General features: G+C 35.2%; 2 protein-coding genes across 2 annotated transcripts; one reads left to right on the forward strand and one right to left on the reverse strand.

Moving 5' to 3' along the window:
* The first annotated feature begins 1,335 nt into the window (after nt 1–1,335).
* On the forward strand, nt 1,336–3,149 carry LOC110020235 (delta(8)-fatty-acid desaturase-like). Its single transcript, XM_020718264.1, is given in 2 exon segments — nt 1,336–2,109; nt 2,112–3,149. Coding segments are annotated over 2 exon segments (1,275 nt in total). The 5' UTR covers nt 1,336–1,601; the 3' UTR covers nt 2,879–3,149.
* A 2,702-nt stretch (nt 3,150–5,851) lies between these two features.
* Nucleotides 5,852–26,562, reverse strand: LOC110020199 (calcium-dependent protein kinase 1-like; the record flags this gene model as incomplete). The annotated part of the gene is given in 7 exon segments (XM_020718213.1): nt 5,852–6,249; nt 7,416–7,515; nt 7,599–7,726; nt 9,803–10,086; nt 17,220–17,372; nt 17,713–17,856; nt 26,055–26,562. Coding segments are annotated over 7 exon segments (1,407 nt in total), but the record flags the coding sequence as incomplete, so codon positions are not given.
* Nucleotides 26,563–26,599: the final 37 nt, after the last annotated feature.

Here is a 26,599-nt window from a genome sequence, read left to right on the forward strand (position 1 = left end):
TAGTGTTGATATTCTCACTCTAGGAAGCTTGATTTCTATGGGCTTGTTTGAAACCTTTTGCCTTTTATTTTTTATTTTTTATTTTATGTTGTTAATAAAATATGTTTGTTATGTTATAATATATTTAGTTGTTTTAAAAAAAATTTAAAATAATTTTTAGTTGTTTTGAATATTTTAAAAATAAGTTAATTATTTTAATAATAAAAAGTAAAACCATAATAAAATGCACTAAATAAATATGTTTTGAAAATAAAAATTATTTTAAATAAACTAAATCGACTTTTCAAATGTAAACTGATTGTAAAGAGCTTACAATCGACAAATGTAAATTGATTGTGGTAACACATAATATAACATTTCTATCTTCGATTCCAAATCCCATTAATATTTAGATATAACATTTTATATATTTATTTTATATTTATCTAATTAGGGCTGTCAAAAAAGCTCGTTGTTCGCGAACAATTCGTGTTCGGTTCGTCAATGAGTTCGTGTTCGATTTGTTCGATAAGTAAACGAGACAAACGCGAACAAATTTTTTTCGTTTATGGGCTTGTTTGCAATCTTTTGCCTTTTATTTTTTATTTTTTATTTTATCTTGTTAATAAAATATATTTGATATGTTATAATATATTTAGTTGTTTTAAAAAAAATTTAAAATAATTTTTAGCTGTTTTGAGTATTTTAAAAATAAGTTAATTATTTTAATAATAAAAAGTAAAACCATAATAAAATGCACTAAATAAATATGTTTTGAAAATAAAAATTATTTTAAATAAACTAAATCGACTGATCAAATGTAAACTGATTGTAGTAACACATAATATAACATTTTTATCTTGGATTCCAAATCCCATTAAAATTTAGATATAACATTTTATATATTTATTTTATATTTATCTAATAATATTATCATATTTAATTAATTTGTATATTTATTTTTTCATCAGATTAATGACTTTTGAAACTTACAATTGACAAAAGAACATTTGTTTGCTGCCCCCACCGACAAATAGGACCATTTGTTTTGACCACTGGGACCCACTGCGTATCCTTCGCTCCCAGCCTGTTAACCTGCACCCAACAAGCGTCAAAATTTGGAAAAATACAATCATCGATCAGCTAAACTACTTAACACCAAACAGCTAAACTCGCCAATCAACACTTCGCACGCCACTAAAAAAGGTAAGGAGCATCTCTATGCAAGCGCCGCACTCCCACAATCCTATGCAGCAACAGTTGCTCGATTGAAGCCTCCGTCGCCACTACATAATCTTCGTTAAAACTTAAATCTAATGTTAATTGAACGGACTAAAACGCATCGATAGTTAATTGCGTACTAACGTCATTATATCGGATTTCATATCACTAGATTGTTTTTTGCTGAAATAGAAGAAGCTCTTCAGAATCAGAGGGGAAGAAGAAGAGAATTAGGGTTTCTTTCTTCTTCTCTTCTGCTCTCATATCTCCTGAATGAAAGAAGGGCAGGAGTAATTCAATAGGAGGCAATCCATTGTTTTGCAATCCGGAATCCAATCTTATCCTCAAATTCTCTGCTTATAATCCGAGAAAAACCAGCGGCCGTCATTTCATCCAGCGTAATGGCGATGGAAACAGAGCAGAGAAGGTACATTTCGTCTGCGGAGCTTGGAAAACACAGCTCCCGTTCGGATCTATGGATCTCGATCCAGGGTAAGGTTTACAACGTCACGGATTGGGTGAACAATCATCCCGGAGGCGAAATCCCTCTTCTCAGCCTCGCCGGACAGGATTCCACAGATGCATTCATCGCCTTCCATCCCGCTTCTGCTTGGAAACACCTCGATCGATTCTTTCTCGGCTATCATCTCGCCGATTACAATGTGTCCGATGCATCTAAAGATTACCGCCGACTGGTTGCAGAGTTCACTAAGCTCGGTCTTTATGAAGACAAGGGCCATGGAGTCCTCTTCTCACTGTTGTTCATGTTTGTTCTCTTCTTCGTTGCAGTTTGCATGATCATCAGAACCGGAAACATTTGGGCTCATCTCGCTTCCGGCGGGATCATGGGGTTTCTCTGGATCCAATCGGGGTGGATCGGCCATGATTCGAGCCCCTATAAAGTAAGAGAATTCATAATGCTCATCACATAGCCTGCAATTGTCTCAATTTCGATCCCGATTTGCAACACATGCCTCTCTTCGCCGTCTCATCAAAGTTCTTCTACTCCATTACCTCCTCCTTCTACAACAGAACCTTGACCTTCGATTCAATCTCGAGGTTCCTGATCAGTTACCAGCACATAACTTTCTATCCAGTAATGTGCTTTGCTAGACTTAATCTCTTTGCTCAATCTATTATTCTTCTTCTATCGATGAAGACGAAGGTGCCGTCCCGCTTCCAGGAGATTGTTGGAGTAATGGTGTTCTGGACATGGTATCCTTATCTGGTTTCCTTTCTCCCAAATTGGGGAGAAAGACTGATGTTCGTGATCGCCAGCTTCGTCATAAGTGGGATTCAGCATGTTCAGTTCTGTTTAAACCATTTCTCCTCTGATGTTTATGTTGGAAATCCAAAGGGCAACGATTGGTTTGAGAAGCAAACGATGGGAACGCTTAACATCACCTGTTCGCCATGGATGGACTGGTTTCATGGCGGACTCCAGTTCCAGACCGAACACCATTTGTTTCCCCGGCTTCCAAGGTGCCATCTGAGGAGAATTTCACCATTAGTGAAGGAGCTCTGTAAGAAGCATGAGTTGCAGTACTCCAGTGCGAGCTTCTGGGAGGCAAATGTGAGGACTTGGAGGACTCTGAGAACTGCTGCCCTGCAAGCTCGTGATTTGGAGGGTTCAGAGAGGAAGAATTTGGTCTGGGAGGCTTTGAACACCCATGGCTGAGAATCTCAGACCTCTTTTGCTGAACTGGTATGTTTCTGTATTTCTGCAATTTTTCTTTGATTTTTGGATTTTTTTTCTTTTTTTGGCATAAAGAACTGATGTGTTTCTACCATTGGTTTGTGTTTCTGATGGAATTTTAGTAGTTTTGTTCTTATCTGAGCCTTTTGTAGGCTCATCTAGCACTATTGTGGGATGAAAGTTCTTAATTTTCATGAATCTGTAATTTAAATTTTTGAATTTGATGTGATTTGGAGGTATTTTTGGAAATTCAGATTTATAAAATTCTGGAGAAATTGTTGAATTATGATTTTTTTTTTTTTGGGGATAATTACATACAGACCACTTGAAACATAAATATTTATAAATTAAAACTATCATACTATTGAGAATTTGATAAAAATGAAATTTTTGGGTTGGGGTTTAAGGATGAATTTGGAAAATGGATGAAAGATGGGGGTTGATTTGTAAATAGCAAAGTTTCGGTTGGTCTGCAATTTCCTCAAATTCCCTCTCTAGATATATAAATACATGAATAGATGTGTGGTCTGTATTTAATAGCAAAGTTTCGGTTTTTTTGTGGTTGGCTTTTTTGGCAACTTTATGTTTTAGAAAAAAGTCACCATCATTTTCTGTGTATTTGCATATTTAACCCCCCCCTCTCTCTCTCTCTCTCTCTCTCTCTCTCTCTCTCTCTCTCTCTCTCTCTCTCTCTCTCTCTCTCTCTCTCTCTCTCTCTCTCTCTCTATATATATATATGACATTTCTTATGCATTAAAAACGGTATTTTATTTTTTAAATAAAAAATGGTATTTTTTTTATTTATGAAAGATTTGGGTGGCATGGCTATAAAAATTAAAATGTAGTTGTTAGATATGTAAATACATGGAAATTGAGTGGTATGTAGGGGTGCAAACGAGTCAGTTCATGTTCAGCTCGTTTATATTTCGAGCTCAAAAAGTGTGTTCGTGTTCGGCACGAACAAAGAGTCGTTTTTACAACCCTAATCACGTAGCCATAAGATATTAAGGATTGGTGCAAGATTTAAAACATCATTTAAATCTAATTTAATAGTTTTTATTCTATTTTTTTCATGAATACTTTTAATTGATTATAAATCTTTGTAGCCTTGTAGTCAATTAAATTTTTTAAAAATACTACTCATCAAAGATATATATGATTAGTAGTATTTCGAGTCAAAACGAGTAGAGCACAAACGAACAAATATTTGTTCGTGTTGTTCGTGTTCGGCTCGGTTACTTAGGGGACGAGGAGCCGAACACGAGCCGTTTTGACAGCTCTAGTGGTATGTGTGTAAATGCCCCTTTAAGATTTATGATTTAAAAACAAGAAAAAAAAAAGAAGAAAAAAATGAGAAAAAAATGCTGTAAAGGTTGCTTTGGCATGGGCTTTTTGCAATTATTTATTTTATAAAGAAAAAAAAGATCCGAAATTCACAGAAATTAAATATTTATAAATTATAATATATTATTATATATATATATTATATAATTATTTTATAATTTAAATAAAAGGAAAAAAAATATGCTCTCTTCTAACAGCTTCATAATTATTTTTCGAAGAACTGAAGCACTTCAAATAAATCCAAAATCTCATAAAAGTCCGGCTTTTTTCCAGGTTTTACAAATGCCAGATTTTGTATGAAATGGAAAGAAAATATAAATTCATAAAGATCGAACAATTTACATGATTAAAAAAAAAAATTTGTTTCACGATATTTAATTTAAATTCCAATTAAATTATTTAAAAGCAAAAAATATTTACATACATACCATACACTCTCAATAGCAAATTTTTAAGCTCGAAATGTAAACGAGCCGGTTGTTCGTGTTCGGCTCGAAATGACTCAAAAAAAAAAATTATATAATTTTTTATATAACAATATATTACATATATTATTTATATAATAATATATTATATATATTTATGTCAAATTTAGATCATAACACCTCATGTGTCAATGTTGTTAGCATCTTCTTTTGTATAGATTTGATTCAGATTCGAATCCCACACTTTACATCTATTTTTCTCAATTTTAGTTTAACGAGCCAATTTCGAGCCGAACACGGAACACACTGTTCACAAGCCTATTTTGAACACGAGCCGATTTCGAACACGAGCTATTTCGAACGAGCCTAACACGAGCCAAGCCTGAGTGACTCGTTTACAACCCTAAATCTCACAAGCTTAGTTGCCTTCCTCACATCCCCATTCACTCCTTGCCATACACCCCTTTCCAAGAAACCACAAATCCTCTCAAAACCATCATCATCCATCTTCTCATAAACCCTAATAATCCTAGCAAAAAAGCTTCTTCGGCCATTAAACGCGACACAATCCATCTCCAACCCTGAACATACATACACCAATTACCTCTACTAACCACTATGAAATCCTTCCACGAGACACCAACATCAGTAGCCATAGCTTGACCCAATTGCTCCGAATGATGGCTAACAATGGTAGCCACCATCAATATGCCTTAATTTGACATTCTAAATATGCTAAATCATAGAGGAGTTCAAGTGTGGATTGGTGACATAAAAATTTAAACAAAAACTTACAATAACAATATCAAAAAGTTCATCAGCACTTAGCATACCTAATGAAATTTAAATAAATAAATAAATAAATAAATTTATTTATTTCACAGGAATCAATTCTCTCTCATACAAGCATTTAAAGATGTACTAGTTCTAAAATTGTTGAATCAAAAGCACAATAATGTCTTACATTGACATCAACAAGAACACGCGCACACACACACACATCAAATAAGATCGAGATCACTAATGCCGGCAAGCTAAGTTCTAGGCGCATGCAAGCGAGATAGCCAACCCAGACGAGTTAATCTTAAACCAATCAGTTCAACCGATTCAAACCCTTCGGAACATCTGATTGCCATATTATTTTAAGTTCACATGAACATCATATTGATCAAAATGAATATCGTATTATTTCAAGTTCACATGAACATCATATTGATCAAAATGAATAAAATTACATACAATTTTGATCCTTCGGAACTTACTTCAACATGCATGATTTGTGACAAAAATTGTGCTTCCTCATACAATAACTTCAAGTATCCCACATTTGTAAAAGACTAAAGTTTTAGGGGTACATACATTTAATTTGTTGATATAAAGGAAGTCTCTAGCTACTAAACAAATACATGTCCTAATCTAACTCTCTTCATCATTTCCTCATGCCCCCAAAACATACACTCAAATCACTAAAACTTAAATGACATATTTCTGCAGTTAATTTCTACCATGATTTCCACCAAGTATTATTTCTGCATTATTTTTCCTCATCATAGCCACAAACTCATCATAGTTGATCTTTCCATCCTGAATGATTAAAAATGTTACCGTTAGCATTCAATTATGCATTCAGCTTAAGGTGTGTTGTAGACAAGAATTTTAAAGAGCATTTATATATATACCGCACAATTCTCATATAATTACATATCTATCACCTAAACATTCATATACCACCACTCAGACCTTTAACATGACAAAAAAAATACCATCACCATCTTCTTAAAAGTGGAATAACTCTTTTCATGCATAGGTTGATGCACTGGGCTGTTATAAGTTGTAAATAATGAACTTTGGGGGTTGGATTTGTAAATACAAAAGAATTGTGTGGTATGGATGCTAACTTCTCTAATTTTAAACTTATATGGTATGTAAGGAATACTGATTGAATTTTGCTCTTCCAAGGGAAAATGATGGCTGTTGCTTAGAATGCTTTCAGATTATGGTTCTTCCATGCAAGAGATGGTGTAAAGTGTAGATGGAATGGTTCATATGTATGGTGTAGAGAGAAAAACTACAAATCAAAAACTAAATAAAAGAATTATGGAAAGTAAACATATTAATAAACATGCAAGCTTTGCATGGAGAATTTGATGAATAAATAAATAAATTTACAAGTAAAGTTATTATATGCTTTCACACCAATAAAGACCTATAATACTGACAGAATGGGGGTCATGTCCATCTGATGATTCAATATCAAAGCAAATGAAAAGTTAGGGGCACTTAACAGACATACCATCCACTTCCTATGTATCTACACATCTAATACCTAAACTTTACTTTTTATGCCACCCGATTTTTTCATTTCATATAATATTAAGAATATCATTATTTTAACTTTTAGAAAGTGAAATATAACTTTTCATGCACATGTAAGGTGACGTATATGTAAAAATTGAAGCTTAGGTGTTAGATGCATAAAAACATAGGAATTGAGTGGAATGTATGGAAATCTTCCTAAAAGTTTACCATGGATCCAAATGTTGCTCCATGGCTGGCCCCTTTGCTAATAGCCAAAGGATAAGTTAAATTTCCTTTACTTTTTTATATCCAAAGACGGCCTTCAAAAAGCACAATTATCATAGTAATTTGTTCTATTCAAAAATAAGTATTTCTACCAAGAAAAGGGCTGAATGTTGTAATAAAATATGTAGCGAGGGAATAAATATGTAAAATTTGAATGAGAAACTTACATGATCCACATCAACTTCTTCAATCATATTCTTTATCAATTTGTCATCAACTACATTATACTGCTGGAGGGTATGTTTCAGCTCCTCCATTGTGATGTATCTAAGCACAAAGAACAAGATGGTGTCATTTATTGCAAAATAGCTGTGCCATTAAGCAATAAAACCCATAGAAAAGCACTTTACCCGCTTCTATCCTCGTCGAAATATAAGAAGGCCTTGTATAAACGATTTTCGCGCTCCATTCTGTTCATATGCATTGTAGCAGTTACAAACTCAACATAGTCGATTGAACCGTTGCCATCGACATCAGCCTGTTAGAAAGCTATTTTAATTTCCCAATCATGCGCTGATCATCAACTAAACACAAAGATACTTTACATATATATCACCCAATTCCTATGTATTTACATACTAACACCTAAATTTTACCTTTTACATTTTCATGCCATTCAAATCTTTCATATCACATAAACAATACCGCTATTTTTACTTTTAAAAAGTAAAATACACCTTTAATTGCATAGGTGAGGTGGCATGCAAGAAAAAATTGAAGTTTAGGTATTAGATATGTAAATACATAGGAATTCAGGGGTATGTATATAAATATTCCGAAAGACAAATGTAATAGAGCAACATAAACTTGATTAAGTTTGCATTGCAGCAAAGAGCATGCATTAGTCGTGTGAAACCCCTTAAAGTACAGTAAAATTGAACTCTCAAACATCAAGCATTTTTTTGTAGTAACGTTTAGAATTTCATTATAAACTCTAAAGTATGTTTGTGCGGGAGGATTCCTATGATGGACGACATCTTGGGAAGTTACACAACGGGACAAAACCGTGAGGCCGTTGGGCCAAAGCAGACAATATCTTGATGGATGAGAGTTTGGGCTGTTACAAATGATATTTGAGTATTACATTGTTTCAAAGATAAGCATATCAACATAATGGATGATTCTAGTGCAAGAAAGCTGATGGGAATGTTATTTACTTGGTAAAAAATATTGTGAAGCCTCTTAAGTAAAATAAAACTAAACTATTAAGTATTGAGGCACCTTTTAGTGCAACGGTTAAAATTTCATCCAAAACTCTAAAGTTAAGCATGCACGTATGGGAGCACTCCTTGGATGGGTGACCTCCAAAAAAGTTATACTGACGGGACAAAACCATGAGACTATTAGGCCAAAATGGATAATGTCTCAATAGATGAGAGGGCTGTTACAAGTTATAAGTTAGCTACAAGACAAAAAGAAAACAAAAAGAAGGGCTCTAAAATGCAGGCACAAACTCATTGAGAACATGAAAATGCACCAAGAACTTTTGACAATAGAATGTACAAACTTTGTTTGCAACCGTGGCATAGCAAGTCTATTTTATATGGATTGGAAGAACTGAACAGATATTAGCTCGGAGCTTACCTTTCTTACGGAATTTAGACAAGTAGTTTTTCATTTTGTTACTCCGGAGCTCAATAGAGCTGCCCATTTTTTGTAACCAAAAGGCCCTTCACATAGTTTTTCTCTTACTTCGACGTCTAAATCTTCGGAATTTTTTGTCATTTTACAAGATGATAGGCCACTTTTGACCATGCCTGAGAGCATCCTTTTGTCCTCTTTGAAACTCCGTTTCATGATTAATGCAAAATGCAATATTTCTAGGGCATTAATTGGTCTATAGATTAAAATGAGAGTAATCCACTTTTTTTAAAATAATAATAATAACAATAGTTTTACCTCTAACTTTTTTATATCTACATAGAATTTTGGAATGAAGGTATTTATCCCCTTGCGACGGCTATTTCCATAATGAAATTGCATGGGATGTTCAATATAATTTATAGGGGCATTTACATACATACCACCCAATTCTTATATATTTACATATCCAACACCCATACTTCTTACATTTATAACATCCAAATCTTTCATATCTCATCAAAAATATTCATATTATAACTTTTAAAAATAAAATACACATTTTCATGTCTCACACACACACACACACACACACACACACACACACACACACACACACACACACACACACACACACACACACACACACACACACACACACACACACACACACACACACACACACACACACATATATATATATATATATATATACTTTTTTTTTTCTTTCAAGATTGGCCAGAGGGCGAACCCCTCAACCCCATGTGACTAATTCAAGGCAAGGCTCGAACCCGTGACTCGTGGAGTTTTCCAAACGCTGCCAACCAATAAGCCAGGGTGGAGTCATATATATATACATAAGAACTGAGTAATATGTATGTAAATCTTCCTAAAATTCGTAAAACTCCATAAACTAGAAAAAGGAATTAGACATGAGGAATTTTATAACTGTGCATTAAGGAATTCATCATACCGCTTCCATCAATTGTCTCAATTCAGATTCAGATTGCTTGGTACCTAATTTAGCTAGCCCTTCTTTTAGTTCATCAAAAGTAATAGTTCCACTGTTATCAGTGTCCATGGATTTGAACATCTGTATTAAACCAATAATTTCTTCTTCTGACAAACTTTCTGCAATCACCTTCAAAGCTACTCTCTTAAACTTATTTGTATCCTTGAACTGTTTCATTCTTGATATCACCGTAATATCAAGTGGTTCATCTGGCGCGTTTCCGTCTACCCTAATCCATGGATGCTCTGCAAAAGAATGAAAGCATGGAATATATATTAAGCGATTAGGAAGTTTAAAATTTGAGAATTTTACAATTTATGATACTGCCTCTAAGGATTAAAAGATTTCACTCAAATTTTACTTTACATAAACTATAAATACGTTTGTTCTAGAGATGTTATTGTTGCCCAATCAGCAAATATAATGGAGGGCAATAATGTAAATAAAAAAGATTATCTCAAAACGTGAAAGGTATAATGATATTAATAGAACGCATGCTATTCATGAAGATTATTTTAAATTATTTTAACTATTTTTATATTATTCATGGCATTATTGTTTCCTTTTATTGTGCTATTCAAATATAATTACCTTTTTTCAAGACTGTAGCATGCTAGAATATCCGCATCAATACAGAGAGAGCATATAATCTTTTGCTATGTAAGAAGATCACTCACGAACACAGTTAGCATGAACTTTCGATGTCACATGAGCGGGATGTCTGTCTGTGGACACGAGATTATGCTTAGCTTCCGTTGTCCAAGAAATAATTTCGGACCTCCTGGTACGGCCCCGAATGTAAAATCAGGACCAGGACCGACTTGATTCTACTGGGGAAAATTCACCGAGAGGCGGTGTTAGCCCTAACTCCGAACATGTTTTACGTCTTTTCTGATGTTGAAAGACGCAACTCCATCAATCTGGGGTGTTCTGAGGCCGAGGGTAGTCGCCAAGATCACCCACGCGCATTTTGGAAAAATTCAGGTTCAGACTGATTTTACCCCCGCGGTCCGGGGCGCCCGTCGACATCAAAAACCCCAGTTTGAAACCTCTAAAATGTTCTTTTTTGAGTTACAGGGTCGTATTCAAGTGATACACAATTTTGCATGACTTCTAGATCGACGAGGACCTTCCAACGGTCATCCGATAAAAAATTAGGGTTTAGAACACACTACCTACGCTGTGGTCTCGGAGGACCGTTAGGAACGGTAGATCAAAATACTCATTTTTAAAGTGACGGGCCTATATTTCAGCCATACATAATCCCCCGTAGCTTACGGATTGAAGAAATCCTCCGTCAGACGATCTACGTGAAAATTAGGACCTTCAGTCCAAACCGGCGCATAAGCGCCCAAAAATGCTTTCCAGAGCATTTTCTCGAACCCTGGGAAAGTAGGTGCCAGCCTACTGGCGCCTAGGCCCCCAAATTGTCTCAAAAACGGCCTTTTTCTTAGCACCCGGGAAGTAGACGTCTGGTGTTAGCAAGTCTGATTGGGCGCCTGATGACAGGCTCACGGCGCCTAAGCGTCGGTCCAATTTCTAGACGCAGAATTTTGAATTTTTGAGCCGTTTTGACCCCGGCACAACCCCCCCTAGTCTCATTTCCCTCATATAGAGATATATCATGCTGAGAGCTTTTGGTCTTGAGGGGAAGAGAAAACTTAAAAGCTTGGAGAAAAAGTGTGTAGAGCAAGGATATTTGGAGGAGAGTTTCCATCTTCTTCAAGGAAAAGGGTAAGGAGTTGGTTTCTTCTTCCTTTTCATTTTCTTCGCTCTTCATCTTATCTAGCGAGTTCTTCCTTTTCCGGCAAACTTTTCGGGAGTTAATGCTAGGAAAGCTTCATCCTAGCTTGGGAGGCCTAACGCCAGCAAACTTGTCATCCTCTCCTACAACCAAGAAAAGCTTCATCCTTCTTTGGAGAAGGAAATCTCCGGTGGTCACGGCATTCTCTCCGGCGATGAGAGCTTCTTCCTTTCATTGGAGAAGGCTTTCGGTGACCGCGGCGTTCTCTCCTACAGCGAGGAGAGCTTCATCTTTGCAACCAGGGACAAAATCAAACATTGTGTAAGTGATATTTTTGTTCCCTTACATTTTCCTTTCCTTAGCTAGCCTTAGGTTTGTGGTAGAGAATGATTAGGGGTAGGTTGTTGTTTTCTAGAGAAAGCACCTAGGATAGGATTTCCGTCGTTGACAACCCTTACGAATCTGAGTGATCTTCCTTGTAAAAGCTTTTGCCCCAACTCTAAATAGTCGGAATCCGTATTTCCCCTTATTTTGGCGGTTCCAACCCTCCGTGGAGGGATTGGAACACTTGGGAATTGAAGGATGAAAAAAGTTTTGTGACTAGTTCATCCTACAGATGATGAAGAATTTTTCATTCGAGGAATTAGAGGGCAAAATTCCCCACACCCTTCGCCAGAGCCGGAGGCGACTATGTTGCACCATACATTCATTGAAACCTAGGTACATATGCTAGAGCGATAGAACAAGTAAAGCTCGCTTGATGACCCTATTTTAAAATTAAAAAAAAATTATTTTTCTACTTATGATATTGATCATACTTTTCAAAATTATGCAAATAGCAAGCTAGGTAATATGCAATTCCAAGTCTTTTCTAAAATCCATCATGGGTGACATTCTTTGAATCTTCAGGACGAGGCCAGTGTAGTGACCACGTTAAATTCATACATACCGGGAGACTTTACCCTGCGAACTTAGATGCTGGTTAGAACACTTTCGTTAGATGATGAGCTAGGCTAGAATTATGGTGTTGAGTAGTCTTTTTCGATGTCTAGTTATTGTTCTTTGTTGGTTAGGTTGCTCAAGTCAGGCATCACTTTGTTTGTCTATTGTGTGTTTACTAAGTGTAGACATACACAATAATATATTAAGAGCAATTTTCTTGTAGGGAACCATGCTTAAATATACACACACATGTTTAATAATAGAGGAGAAATGTAATGATTTCATACTTACTCTTTCTTGTAGGTGTTGTTATAAGCTCCTCATATGCATTGCAAGAGATAACTCGTGCTAATATTTTCTACAGGTTGAGTCCTTTATTTTTCTTTTATCATGTATTTGATAGTCCTAGGATCGAGTCTGTATCGAAAATAAAGTATAGTCACATGTCTCGAGGTGAATGACACATCAAACCACATGACGGGGATCAGGAGCATCAGCTCGTGTCCCGTATCTCAAGTCTGAATTTATACTCTTGTATTTAATTAGGACCGGCATGTATATGCTCGTATCCCGTACCCAACGACACTAGCCTGTTCTTATATTTTGCTTGGTTTGCCTTGATTTTTTTTGTTTTGTGATTGTTTTATTTTCATGTTTCTTTCTGTTTATTTTTTCTGATTGATCATAATCTAAGCTCATTAAGGACCCTAAAATTCTAAACTTTCTACAAAATCTTAATAATAAAAGAATAAAATTAATTAAAATTTAGGGTTAAAATATCCAAACTTTTTTAAAATTCGCAATTTACTTTTCTGCATGGTCTTCGGGCCGATTTTAAAAGAGGTTGCATGCATGAACATATCCCCCGACATAATTAATAAGGCATTCACATCATAGGATTATGATAGACAACTGCATCATATGCATATATCCGAGAAGAAACCCCTGCGCTTCTCCATACCTGACTTGGTCAGACATAAATTTTTACCTAAGAGGTTATCTGGTACGACTAGGGTGTTAGCATCCCTGTCTCAAAAGGGATATAAGTCCTTTGTGTGGAGCGTTTCCAGCTCTACAGCTGAACCTTCTTTTCTCCACTTTCCAACAACAGCTCTGCCATTTTTCTTGGTGAGCATAAGTCTCATCTCTTTGAGCTCTACCTTTTTAGAGTCATAAGAACTAGAGTTTCCTTCTTTTGACTTTAGAGCTACCGAGACTTTCTTGGATTACGCAATTCATGGGTTGCTAACAACGAGCCTCTGGTTGTGTTGGGTCGACTGCCTTCACAACCAGGTAGATTTAAGGTCTACATAGCTTGGGATAACGATTATGTGATATCTTAACCCGACTACCTCTACCTTTTTAGGGGAACTTTTCCTTCTTTTTAACACCTCTTTTGAGCCCTGACAATTTCTTAAACAAATCGTTGTATCGCCTTGTGGGCCCCGCATGCCTAGGCATCACTGCCCATAGTAGTTACGATGATTTACTCTCTACCATATAATCTGATATAAATGTTGAAAGCATCGGGATTTTCCCTTGAGATGATTTAAATCCAATAGTTTCTCAAATAACTAGATTTCATTAAATTATGTAAGAAATACTCTTTTTATCAAGTTTTCTTGGGTATCTCTCAAAATGTAATTAATCAAAGGAATACATTCTTTTAGGAGCTGCCCTTGACCCCAAAACAAAATTCTCTGGTTGTGGGTTGCTTTCGTAAGGTCCTCTTCGCGGATATGTCTCTAAGGTATTTTCAATCCAATCTCATATCGAATGTAAGCTTTGAGGCTATCCACACAAAGTTCACTTTATGAAAGTTTTTCATGTTCTTTCTCTCGTTTTTCTATTGCCCATCGTATATCCCTCCTTTCAGTTTCTCTCCACTTCGGATCATTCATTTTATCTGAGAGGGAGATTTACTCAAATAAGATAATAATACGACAATTATAAATAGACAAGCTGATGACTCCCTCAAAAAAAAAGTAGAAAATAGAAAAAAAGAGCAAAAACAATCACAAATAAAAAAATCATAAGAGACCAAAGTTTTTTACATAAAAAACTCAAATAAAGAAAAAAAAACATGTGGTCTAACTCACTCGAAATAATCTACTAAGAAAGAAATAATATAGAAGTCCACTTTTCTCCCTAATGGGAAAATGCAGGATTAAAAAGTATAGATTTTTTTCTTGACCTCTAATGAATGTAAGACAATAGTCAAATAGATGAACGTCAATCTTATGATTTCAATGTTAATGGATGGTGGCGATCAAGAAATGATCATTAGGTGAGTACAATCGAGCAATGACAATTGGGCAAAGGCAATCCAATAATGAAAATCGAGCAGCAATTTTAGGAGATTATGTTCTAGTAATGAAAATTAATATTTTATATAATATTAAAAAAAATTCCTTCAATTACTACATATCAAATTTGGTAATTTAAAACTATCGTAATATTTTTTTGTAATTTTATAGAATATTTAATTTATTAAACCTTTTTTGAACGTAATTTGGTAATAAATGTGTTCACATTAAAGTATTCTCCTTGCATATTCAATATTTGATTTAATATTAAAAAAACAATGAGATTATTTATTTTACACAATTAATTTTCTATATGCATACATGCATTCCAACCAAAATGTAACTAAAAAAATATGCACGTGTTACATTAATCAAATATGATACTTAATTATGATGACAATCAAGCTACAAAAGCTAGGTGAAGAAAGTCGAGCAACAACGACTAAGCAATGATAATCAAGTTATGATGGTTGGGCAACAAAGTTACTAACAATGAACATCGATGTGAATCGTCGAGTAGAGCTATGAAACTCTTTAGATATTTTAGCACTTTCCAATTTAAGTCATTTTTATATAAAAATGTGGTCTATTTATAATTCTTTAAATTTGCATCCAAGTAATTTTAACCAAAATACTCGAACACTCCATTGAATGATTCATATTACTTCCCTCGATCATAAATCATTCCATAGACATTTAACCATCTCACTAACATTGAAATTTAGTGATATTAGATTCGATGAATATCTCTCATCAAAACACTCATTTGAATATAAGCGCACAAAGTTCAAATATCATTTGATCTCTCAAATTGTGTCCTAAATTTTTTAACATGTTCCAACTACTTAATTTGAGCTCATTTGGACTTATCAAGCTCATCTCATCAAATCATTCACTTTGATTATATGTTTATAAAATTTAAAGTTTAGATGACTATGACATCAATACAAAAAATTTATTCATATAACTACATCATGATTCGTGCCTGATTGATGAATTTTATAATATTTAACATTACTGAATTATCCATGTAACCCTATTTCAATAATCACACAAAATATCATGAAATCCAAATAAAATTTCAATCTTTCCCCAACTTTCTCTCAATTTTTATCCCTTCCATTGAATTCATATCTCTTGCGCATAATTTCCGAAGGTGGAACAAAGTGTTTTAGGGTTTCCCCTCTTGGCAAACTACTTGATTCTCTATTTTGTTTCTCTTTCTACAATTCCAATTCAAATTATTCTCAATTAATGATTGGATTTAAGGAAAAAATAAGCAATTCAAAGCGAACTCTGAGAGAAGTAAACAGAAGATCAAAATGGAGTTTATCATCAATTTGGTATCCAAGCACGTCAAACAATCATCAATTCCAAATGTATATGCACTAACTGTATTTCACTTTAACAAAATGAATATTAACAAGAATCATACTTCTTCAAGATTATTTTATCAATAGTATGTACCTCTTTACTATGATTTTGTAGTTCTAAAATTAAATTCATTTAAGTTATTCATGTAGCGCTGTTTCTAAAAAATAAGGGTATGAAGAATTGCCAAAAAATCATTAAATCGTGAATAAAATTTAAAAGTAATTATTATTTTTTGTTCTATAATATTTCCACTCTCATCTCTCAAACCTCTCAAAGAATTTATCCTTCTTAGGAATATATCCCAAGAACAGGACAAACTATCCTTATGATTTTCCCTCTTGGCCAACAACTACTCTCTTTTAATGTTTTTCTGTGTACAATTTGAAGCCAATTCCCTCTGGTAAGTATTGTGATAAGAAAGAAAACAACCAATTCAAAGGCAATGTTCAGAGAAGAAGAAACAAGAAGATCAAAAAGGAGTTGGAGTCCATTATCAAACAGGGTTTTCCAACCCTGAAACCAGCATATAGTAAAATAAAACTCGTTTTATCAAAATTTGACCGTTTTTCGGAATTAAAAAAAAAAAACTATATTTAATTCAGACAGTCAAGCATTTAACCTTTGCTAATTCGAAATATAATGTAGAATAAAAACATAAGTTGAATTCAAAAAAAAAATGTAACTAGTAACAATAACATAAGAGCACTTTCAATGAAAAATGCAAGAAGCTTTATATAAAGAGGAAAGTGCTAAAATGGTCTCTTGAATCTTCGTAGGGGACCATTGCACTTCCAGAGTTTATGGAAGTGTTAATTTAGTACGCACTTTTTTAATATTTAAAATAGTCCGCAGTGAATACTATTTTAGCTTCCATTGAAACAGTTTGAGGGTTAATTTAGCACTTCTATAAATTCTGAGGCTAAAATGAACTCATATAAACAGTCAGGGGAATATTTTGACACTTTATTCTTTATATAAAGGATATTAAAAAGTAGAAATGCTTAGAACTTACTTAGAATTTCAGCTGCAGAAGGGCGATCCTTTGGATCTATTTGTAGCATGCTACTCACTAACTCTTTCGCGTCAGTGGAGATAGAAGGCCAAGGATCTGAAATATAATCTACATGACCCTGTAGAATAGCTTCAAACACACCCTGTTCATTCTCTGTATTGATAGACACTCAGTGAACCATATCTAAAAAATTTGTATGCAGTATTCTTTATCGAAATTTACATACCTAGCACATAATTCTTATGTATTTGCATATGCCACGCCTAAACTTTCATATTTACACACATAGCATTTTGGTACTTTAAACCTAGCACGAAAATGCATGTTTTACTTTAAAAAAAAATGATAATAGTGCTCTTTTTGGTGTGATGCTAAGGATTTGAGTGATATGTGTGTAAATATAAAATTTTAGGTGTGAGATGTAAATGCATAGAAATTGACTGGCATGTTGGTAAATGTTCCTTTAGATAGAAAATTCTGGAAGAATAAAGACCTGCCCAAAAAGGAGGTACACCAGTAAGAAGGATGTAGAGTATTACTCCAGCACTCCAGATATCAGCCTCCACACCATAATGTCGTCTCAGTACCTCAGGAGCTACATAGTATGCGCTCCCAACAAGGTCACTGAATGTATCCCCTGCACCAAACATGCAATTTTGAAAAAGATTATACTAAGGCCACACTTTGGAAAGCAACAGAACAAGTATAATTATGCGTTCATTCCAACTAATCGGCAAAATAGGAAATTACATCTTGTACAAGACCCACAAAGAACATTTGAAAAGACATCACCTATTTGTCACCAATATTTGAAAAGACATCACCTTTTTCTTTTTTTTTGTAAAGGAGTTTTGCATTTTATGTGACTATGATAGTAAACCCTACTTTTTATATTATCTCACTAACAAAAAATCTAGGTACCTATGTTCACAACTTATTCCTTGGATAATTATGACTACCCTTCAATTATTATAAAATATGAGAAAGATATGTCACGACACGACATGTGGCTTAGAATTAACTAAAAACGAGAACAGACAATTAGACAGTATTAACATTTAAATAATTATTCACAAAATTATAAAATCTTCCAAAGGATAAAAGAGCCACTGAATTCCACAATTTCTTATAAAGAAATTTAAATCATCCAACTAAAGTAGAAATAATATGCAAGTAAGAATTTCAATCTACACAATAATATATCACTTTCAAAAGAAACGGTGCAAATAAAAAACTACAAACACATCAAAAATTATTACCTATCAGCTGCAGTTTTCCTCCTGTAAACCAAGTCTTTGTTACCAAACATATCAACTTATAATTTTTTATTTTTCTAAAAGAGACTATTAAATTCAACAGTAAGTTTAACTTAGCAAGCAATTACCATCTTAGTACGCATTAAAATATTATGTTAGTGTTATTCATGAATAACAAAAAGAATATACAGTTCATTACTTTATAAAATTGTAAACTTTCACTTTATCAATTTGGCTTGTTTTGATTTTCCTGAAAGAGAATCAAATTCAATAGTAAATTTGATTTAGGGAGTAATTATCATCTTAATATGCATTGATTATTGTGTCAATGTTATGTGTGAATGACCAAAAGAAAATATAGTTCATTATTTTATAAAACTATAAACTTTTACTTTAATTTTTATTTCTTCCTATTTCACTTTAAGTATTTATCTTTTTTAACATCTTTAAGAGCCATAATAGAATTACAGTCATACCTAAAGATATCCTCAAAAATATACTCGAAGGAACCCTAAAAAATTATACCCGTAGATATTTTAAAAAATTACACCCGAATGTACCCTCAAAATTGCACTAAAAAGTACATCTTTATCATTTCCTTTAACGTGAAAGGGTACATTGCCTCAGCTGCAAGTACCATCTGGGGTAATCTTGTATGATTTAAACATTTACATTATATTTCATTTCATATGAATTTAAAATCCTTCGAAATGTACATTCATATATTTATTATTTTCCTCTCATTTGTGATATTATTTCAAACTCTCAAAATGTCAGACATGAATGAAATACTTATTTTAAACCATTTAATAAAGTAACTATTCATTTACTAAAATATTCATTTAATGCATTAAAAAATAATTACTCACCTTTATTTTTAAGAGACCTCAGAATTACTTATTCATCCACTAACTTCTTTGACTATATATTAATTACATGTGCATATAATTATAAGAATCTCATTCTAAAAAGAAGATTACATGTATTTAATGACATGATTAAATTGAGACATATAAATCAATTAGCAATTCCTTACCTTAAAATTTAGCTTGCTTCCATGTACAAGTCTTCTCTTTCTCCCCTCAATGTCCAAACAATATCTCTGTTACCTCAAGTACTTCATGATTTCAATTACAGTTAATATTAACACTTAAAGAATAAACTTAAACATGCACAGAATTCATTAATTGAATTAATATAGCCCATACTTACCTTACAAATAATTGTTTGACTTGGTACACCTTCCCACACAATCTTCCACCAACAATGCATGTTTTAAATTCATAAACCATATATCTTAATATTATAATCTAATTAATTAATTAAATTTAAACATTTAAAACTTAAATTAAATCAAATAAACTAACTCATATGCACACAATACACACATAAATTTATCTAAATTAAAATCTTAAGATTTATCTTTTAAACCTTCTGTCCGAACCTTCAACCTAGCACAACCACGAGCTCATTTTCGAGGTCCTCTACCTCTGGTCGTGAGTTCAGCTCCCTCGCATGCACGAAAGCCCCTGGACCTCAACTCTCCTTCCCCTCTTCTTCACACACACAAGCACCACGGATCGAGTCTCCTCCCTCTTCTCCCCACACACAAGCACCACAAATCACGTCTCCTTCTTCTTCTCCTACGGCACAATAACCTAACATGCGCAAAGTTTGCTTCCGGGACTTCTTCCTCTAACCACAAGCACGGTGTCAAAGTCTCCCCCTTCCTCCTCAGCCTTCGATTTGCAGCTCAAAGAAGCACCGCAGGCACAATAGTTGTGTCGGCTTCGACAACTCCAGGCGAGTCATACCAAATGATGACATGGATTTCTCCTTTCTTCTTCTTCTTTCTCCTCTTCTGATTTTGCTCCGCTTCTCCTATGGTTTTTTCTTTCGTCTCCTTCACTGATGTTACTCCCTCTTTGTTTATTTGGTTTGAATGGTTAATAAGACTCTTAAGTCGTAACTAAAGGGGTGCTTATCTTAGTGCCAATTGATTATTTAGTAATTTTTATTTATTTGCATATTTAATATTCATTTATTTATTTATAAATTTCAGTTATAAAAGATTATTACAAAATTCTAACATTTATTAATATTTTAAGCAATTACTATTTTATGTTCATTTAGATTTAAAATACATTATCAATTTCTTTACAAATTTTAATTTTGTTAAATCATTTAGCCTTTCTCATTATCACCTTTTAAAAATCTATATCTATCTTAAAGTTCTTCATATTGTTAAAGCACTAAAAACTATATCTATCTTAGAGTCGTTCATATTGTTAAAGCACTTGGTGGGCTAAAATTGGAATGTAAAGGGTGTGGAGAATAAGTTAGATTGGTTGTGCCTTGGGTTAAGAGGTTGGCTGAGGATGGGGTGGCTTGGGGTATTTATTTGTGATCATAGTGTGGTAGAGGCCGCTCGACCAATAGTAGTGTTAGGTGTTGCCAAAAGGTGAATGAAGGTGCAGAAGTGGAGGAAATAACGTGGCGTGGTTTGAGGATCAAGAATCCAAGAGCTTGAAAAGGAATGGCTATTGTTAGAAAGGTAAGCAAAGTCCTTGAGGAAGATTCTATGATTGGTAGGGGATTTTTGAGAAACAATAAGAAGAAGCCGAAATGTGATAAGGAGGCTCCAAACCAAAAGCTTTATTGGCTTAGCGTATAGAGAAGGAGGCAAAATAAAGAGTTTGTATAACAAAATTGCTTAAGCTAAGTGTTACAAAACTAGGAATTAGAAATATCTTTATGCAAGCTTCGGTATGCTGTTCAATGCAAGATTTGGTGACCTGGTGATATAAATTGAGACTGGGCTTCATGAAAAATAACTTAGTCAAAGTGTCAAGTTGTGTAGTTAAATGTAATTGCATAATGATTGCATCCTTCGATCGAGTTAAAATTGTACTAATCCTAAAATTATATTGTTTTGCCTATTCTATACATAATAAAATAAATCAAATTTTGTTTTAAGTTACATGAACATTATCCTAACAAATTTACCTGACCCAACACTTGTGATCCATTAAATAAAAATTACTAAATAGTGTTAATTTAGTTAATTAACTGTTAGTTAATATTAAATAGGACTTATGTGCGAATTGATGAATTTGGGCTCAATGCATAATCCATCGGACTCACATGGTTAACTTAATTTGGCACCAAAGGTTATATTTTTATTATAATTCCACTTAAAAATAGAAAGTTTTGATAGTATTTTTTATTCTATCATGCCCTGACCCTCATACCCCTGGAAAAACCAAAAGTCCTGGGGCCTACCATGAAGTGCACGACAAGAAACCCATCACCTAGTTTCGCCCAATAATTTGATGATATACAAATAACGGCTAGTCCGCACATGGCATTAAGAATAATATTATAGTCATGAGAAAAATTCCTTATGAATTTATAGAGATGCTAAAATTTATAAATAGAAGAAAAAAATCAAAGATAAAAACTTCATAGATCTCAACCAAAAAATAATTCTTAATGAAAATCCTTCTCCCTGAAAGTCCAAAAGCTTAAAATTCTTCCTCATGTGCAAAGAGCTTTGATCAAAGTGTGGGTGCCAAACTTCCACATCATAGCATAAATTTTAGTGTTTGTTCTATAACAATTAAATGCAAAAAGATTATTCCATAATTTCTGTTTTTCATTTTTATTTTTGTGACGTTCTTGCACTTGATTGTAACTTGTACCTACAACTCTATAAATCATGTAGTACTGTATGTAGGGTGTGGTTTTTTTCATCCATATAAGAGAATACGTTGTGCAATCGTCTCTCTATCAGCTAATAAAACTGTGGAATCCAAAGCTGGTTGAGCCTAATCACATAAGAACTAGTGGTGCGTTAATTTTCAAGCATATTTTTACAACTCTTTTGTGTTTAGTTGCTCATTTATACTCACATATTATGCTAATTGCTCTCTTATGCTTCGTTTAGGTCTATAATTAATTTTTTTTTAAAACACCATGATACTTGAGAAAAGGGATTGGAGAAGATTCCACATAAACAGTCATAGAAAACAGTTTAAGACAACAAAAAAAAAACAACCATAATAAAGATAAGATGCACTAATAAAAAAATATATATAAGGATACAAGAAGGATACATAATTTACCACTCGAAGGATTGACGGATGTCACCACAAACAACAAAGGGATATAATTGCCACCACCCAATATTATGGATATAGACCCGTCCCAATCCGAGAACCACAAAGGGAGCACAAACCCTCACAAAACTCAAATGAATAAAAGACCGCTAATAGAATAAACGACTACATATTTATGATCAACAAAGAACCTAAAACTAATAAAAACAAACCGACGAAAACATCTTTGTTACTATTAGGAGTGAGTGGCAACCCTAGCCCTAGAGAAGACTAAATTGGTCCGGGGTTAGGGTGGCGACAAAGAGGCAGCGGGCTGGAATGAGAGAAAACAGGTGGTTGGGAGGCTGGACTGCAGGAAAGATAGCAAAGGTTGTTGTGTCAGGCGGCTACAATAATGAAAGGAAGCGGGAGAAAATGTGAGAAGGTTGGAGAAGGGTAGAGGGCGAGTGTGCGAGATGATTTTTTGTTAAGGGCACGAAAATTGGTTTTGGCTATGGTTTGGCGGGATTAGGTTTGAGAGGTGAAAGAGTGGATGGGGCAGATTTTTGGTGCATAAAAAATATTTATGGTTACTGATTTTGAAAATTAATAAGGGGCAGTTGGGGTTAAGTCAAGATTTGGCTATAGTTTGGTGGGATTTCGGATGATTTTGGTGACCCAAAGATGAAACTAGGATTAGGCTAGCTCCGCCACCAAATGATACCTGAGAATGGGGGTTGTAGAAGATTCAACAAGAACAGCCAGGAAAACAATTTAAGATAGAAAAAAATATATAACCAAAACAAAGACAAGATGCACTAATCAAATAAAAAATATAAGAGTTTCCTACTCTGGCAACCGATCGAGATACATAAATCACCACTCTAAGGAAAGGAAAGAGACCTGGATGTCACCAACAATAATAAAGGGATACGATTGCACCAGCCAATGTCATGGATACAGACTCTTCCCCGTCCGAGACCCACAAAGGGAGCATACTGTCACGTACAAAAAGTCCCGCATCAACTAGGTGTAGGGTCGAAAAACAGTATTTAAGTCCTAGGCTGCACACCACCACTAAGAGCTCTTTTGGGAGGTGACAAGTGGTATCAGAGCAGATTACTGTCTGCCAAGTGTGTAGACTCTCCATGGTCCAGAGAGACCCTCAAAGGAGCCGATCCGTGACGAGCGCGTCACGTGATTGGGTGGAGGATAATATCACGGATAAAAAGTCCCACATCAACTAGGTGTAGGGCCGAAGAACAGTATTTAAGTCTCGGGCTGCCCAACACCCCTAAGAGCTCTTTTAGGAGGTGACAAGTGGTATCAAAACCAATTACTGTTTGTCAGGTGTGTGGACTCTCCATGGTCCAGTGGGACTCTTGGTGGAGCCGATCCGTGACGAGGGTGTCACGTGATTGGGTAGAGGAGAATGTCACTGACAAAAAGTCTCACATCAGATAGGTGTAAGGCCAAAAAAATAATATTTAAGTCGTGGGCCTCCCACCACTCCTAAGAGCTCTTTTGAGAGGTGACAAGTGGTATCAGAGCAGATTATTGTCAGTCAAGTGTGTGGACTCTCCATGGTCCACTGGGACCCTCAGAGGAGCCGATCTGTGACGAGGGCGTCACGTGATTGGGTGGAAGAGAATATCATGGATAAAAAGTCTCACATCAGCTAGGTGTAGGGCCGAAGAGTATAATTTAAGACCTGAGCAGCCCATCACCCCTAAGAGCTCTTTTGGGAGGTGACAAGTGGTATCAGAGCAGTTTACTGTCTGCCAAGTGTGTGGACTCTCCATGGTCCAGTGGGACCCTCAAAGAAGTCGATCCGTGACGAGGGCGTCACGTGATTGGGTAGAGGAGAATATTATGAACAAAAAGTCCCACATCGGCTAGGTGTAGAGCCGAAGAGCAGTATTTAAACCCAGGGTTGTCCACCACCCCCTAAGAGCTCTTTTGGGAGGTGACAATACGCCCTCACAAAACTCAAATGAACAAATCACTCTCAATACAATAATCGATTACATATTTATAATCAACAAGGACCTAAACCCAATAAAAACAAAAATATGAAAATACCATTGTTGCTATTAGGAGTGGGCGGCAACCCTTGCCCTAGAGAAAAAGTCGACCGACCCTCCCCCACTTGGAACTAATTGGTTCATGGTCCTCTCGCCGCCCTACTTCACAACCAATAAATGGTGTAATGTAATTGTCTATTATTATTAACTTTTTTTAGCTTTCTTTCTTTCAAACTTCTATGAATGCCTCTTAGATGGTATGGAGGGGTTTAATTCCCAATATTCTCCCCCTCATTTTATCTAAGTTTTTATTAAGACCAAGAAGAAATTTGAGGTCCTCTTTTGTTCAATAACCTTCTGATACAATGCAAAGTCGTCAGGGCATTTCCAAGAATAAATCTAATATATATCCAGTTAAAGCCAACAATGTGTGAGAGTGTTAAAAAATTGAATAACACTCAATTCTCCTTATCGTAGATCATGTGGTCCGGTCATAATTTCAAATAACTTTGAAGAGTTTTCAGAGCTATAATAAGTTTCACATGAAGCCTCCCATATTTCTTTGGCTATCCCATAGAGCAGAAAAATTTATCCCATCTTCGTGGTCATGGAAGTCATTAACAATAACAACCAAATGGTCATTTGTTTTCTAGGCCGGGTATTTAGAATCTATCATTTCTAGAGCCAAAATTTACTGTGAAATGTTCATCTTTTCCTCTGTCACAAACGTACATGAAGACGGAATGAAACCATTAAAAAAAGTTTTCGCCATGCTGTTTATCGTTAGTGATTAGATGGGATGAGTTGTCAGGTACATTGGATATTGAATATGTAGGCTCAGATTGGGTGATGAATTCAAATGAAGAGATTTCAGACTATGTCATGTTTGATTATGATGAAACTGTGAGGCTTGAATCTAGAAGAGTTGCTGCTCGAAAGAAAGTGAGAGGAGGACACTTAGTTTGACTGCTTGGTTGGACAAGCGAACAGGAACAAGGAGGAGGAGTGCAGCTCTCAGTTTCCACGATTTTAACATGTCAAATTGATCACAGGAGTGGCATCGTCCTCTGCTTTAGCGAATCGAAGAGGAAGAACAGTTTTGCGATCTGACTTACTCAGACAATTCGAACAAACAGTTTCTGAGATGAATGAAGTTACCAGTTAAATTGAAAGAGTCGGTCAAACGCCAACGACACTGCAATCACGAAGATGAAGGAGCCGAACGATGAGTCACAAACGAAGCAGCGATTGAGCGTAAGAGAGAGTCAGAGGAGGTGTTCGAACGGCAGCGATCAAAATAAATCTCTTCAAATAGGAAAAAAAATAGAAAATAGAAAATATAAATAAATAGAAACAAAATAAATATATATAATAATAATAATAACTTCAAATTCAATAAATTTGAAATTGATCCAAATGAGAAAACCCTAGGTAATAATGCAATAGAGAATCAATTACCAGGCTTGAAGAAAACGGACAGCCCGAAATCCGTAGCTTTCAGAGGTGAATCCTCATCTTTGCTCAAGAACAAGAAGTTCTCCGGCTTGAGATCCCTATGCATAACACCAAGCGAGTGGCAGTCATGAACCACCGTGATAATCTCCCGGCACAGCAACGCGGCCGCTCTTTCCGAATAATAGCCGCGCTCAACAATCCGATCGAAAAGCTCCCCACCCTCGCAAAGCTCCATGATCAGATTCACCGATTGCCGATCCTCATAAGCCCCTTTCAACTCAACGATGTTCCGATGGCCGGTTAGATGATGCATGATCTGAACTTCACGGCGGACGTCTTCCACCATTTCGCCATTCATCAGTCGTCTGGTGGCGATCGTTTTGCAGGCGAACGATTCTCCAGTTTCCCGGTGAGTGATCAAGTAGGTTACGCCGAACTGCCCTCGGCCGAGCTCGCGGACGAAATGGTAGGTGGAACGAACGTCATCTATCGGCCGGCGGAGAACGCGGCCCGCGGCGGGGGGGGGGGGAGGTGCGGCTGACGGGGGG

Source organism: Phalaenopsis equestris, unplaced genomic scaffold (genome assembly GCF_001263595.1).
Source record: "Phalaenopsis equestris unplaced genomic scaffold, ASM126359v1 Scaffold000094, whole genome shotgun sequence".
NCBI classification, from domain to species: Eukaryota; Viridiplantae; Streptophyta; class Magnoliopsida; order Asparagales; family Orchidaceae; genus Phalaenopsis; species Phalaenopsis equestris.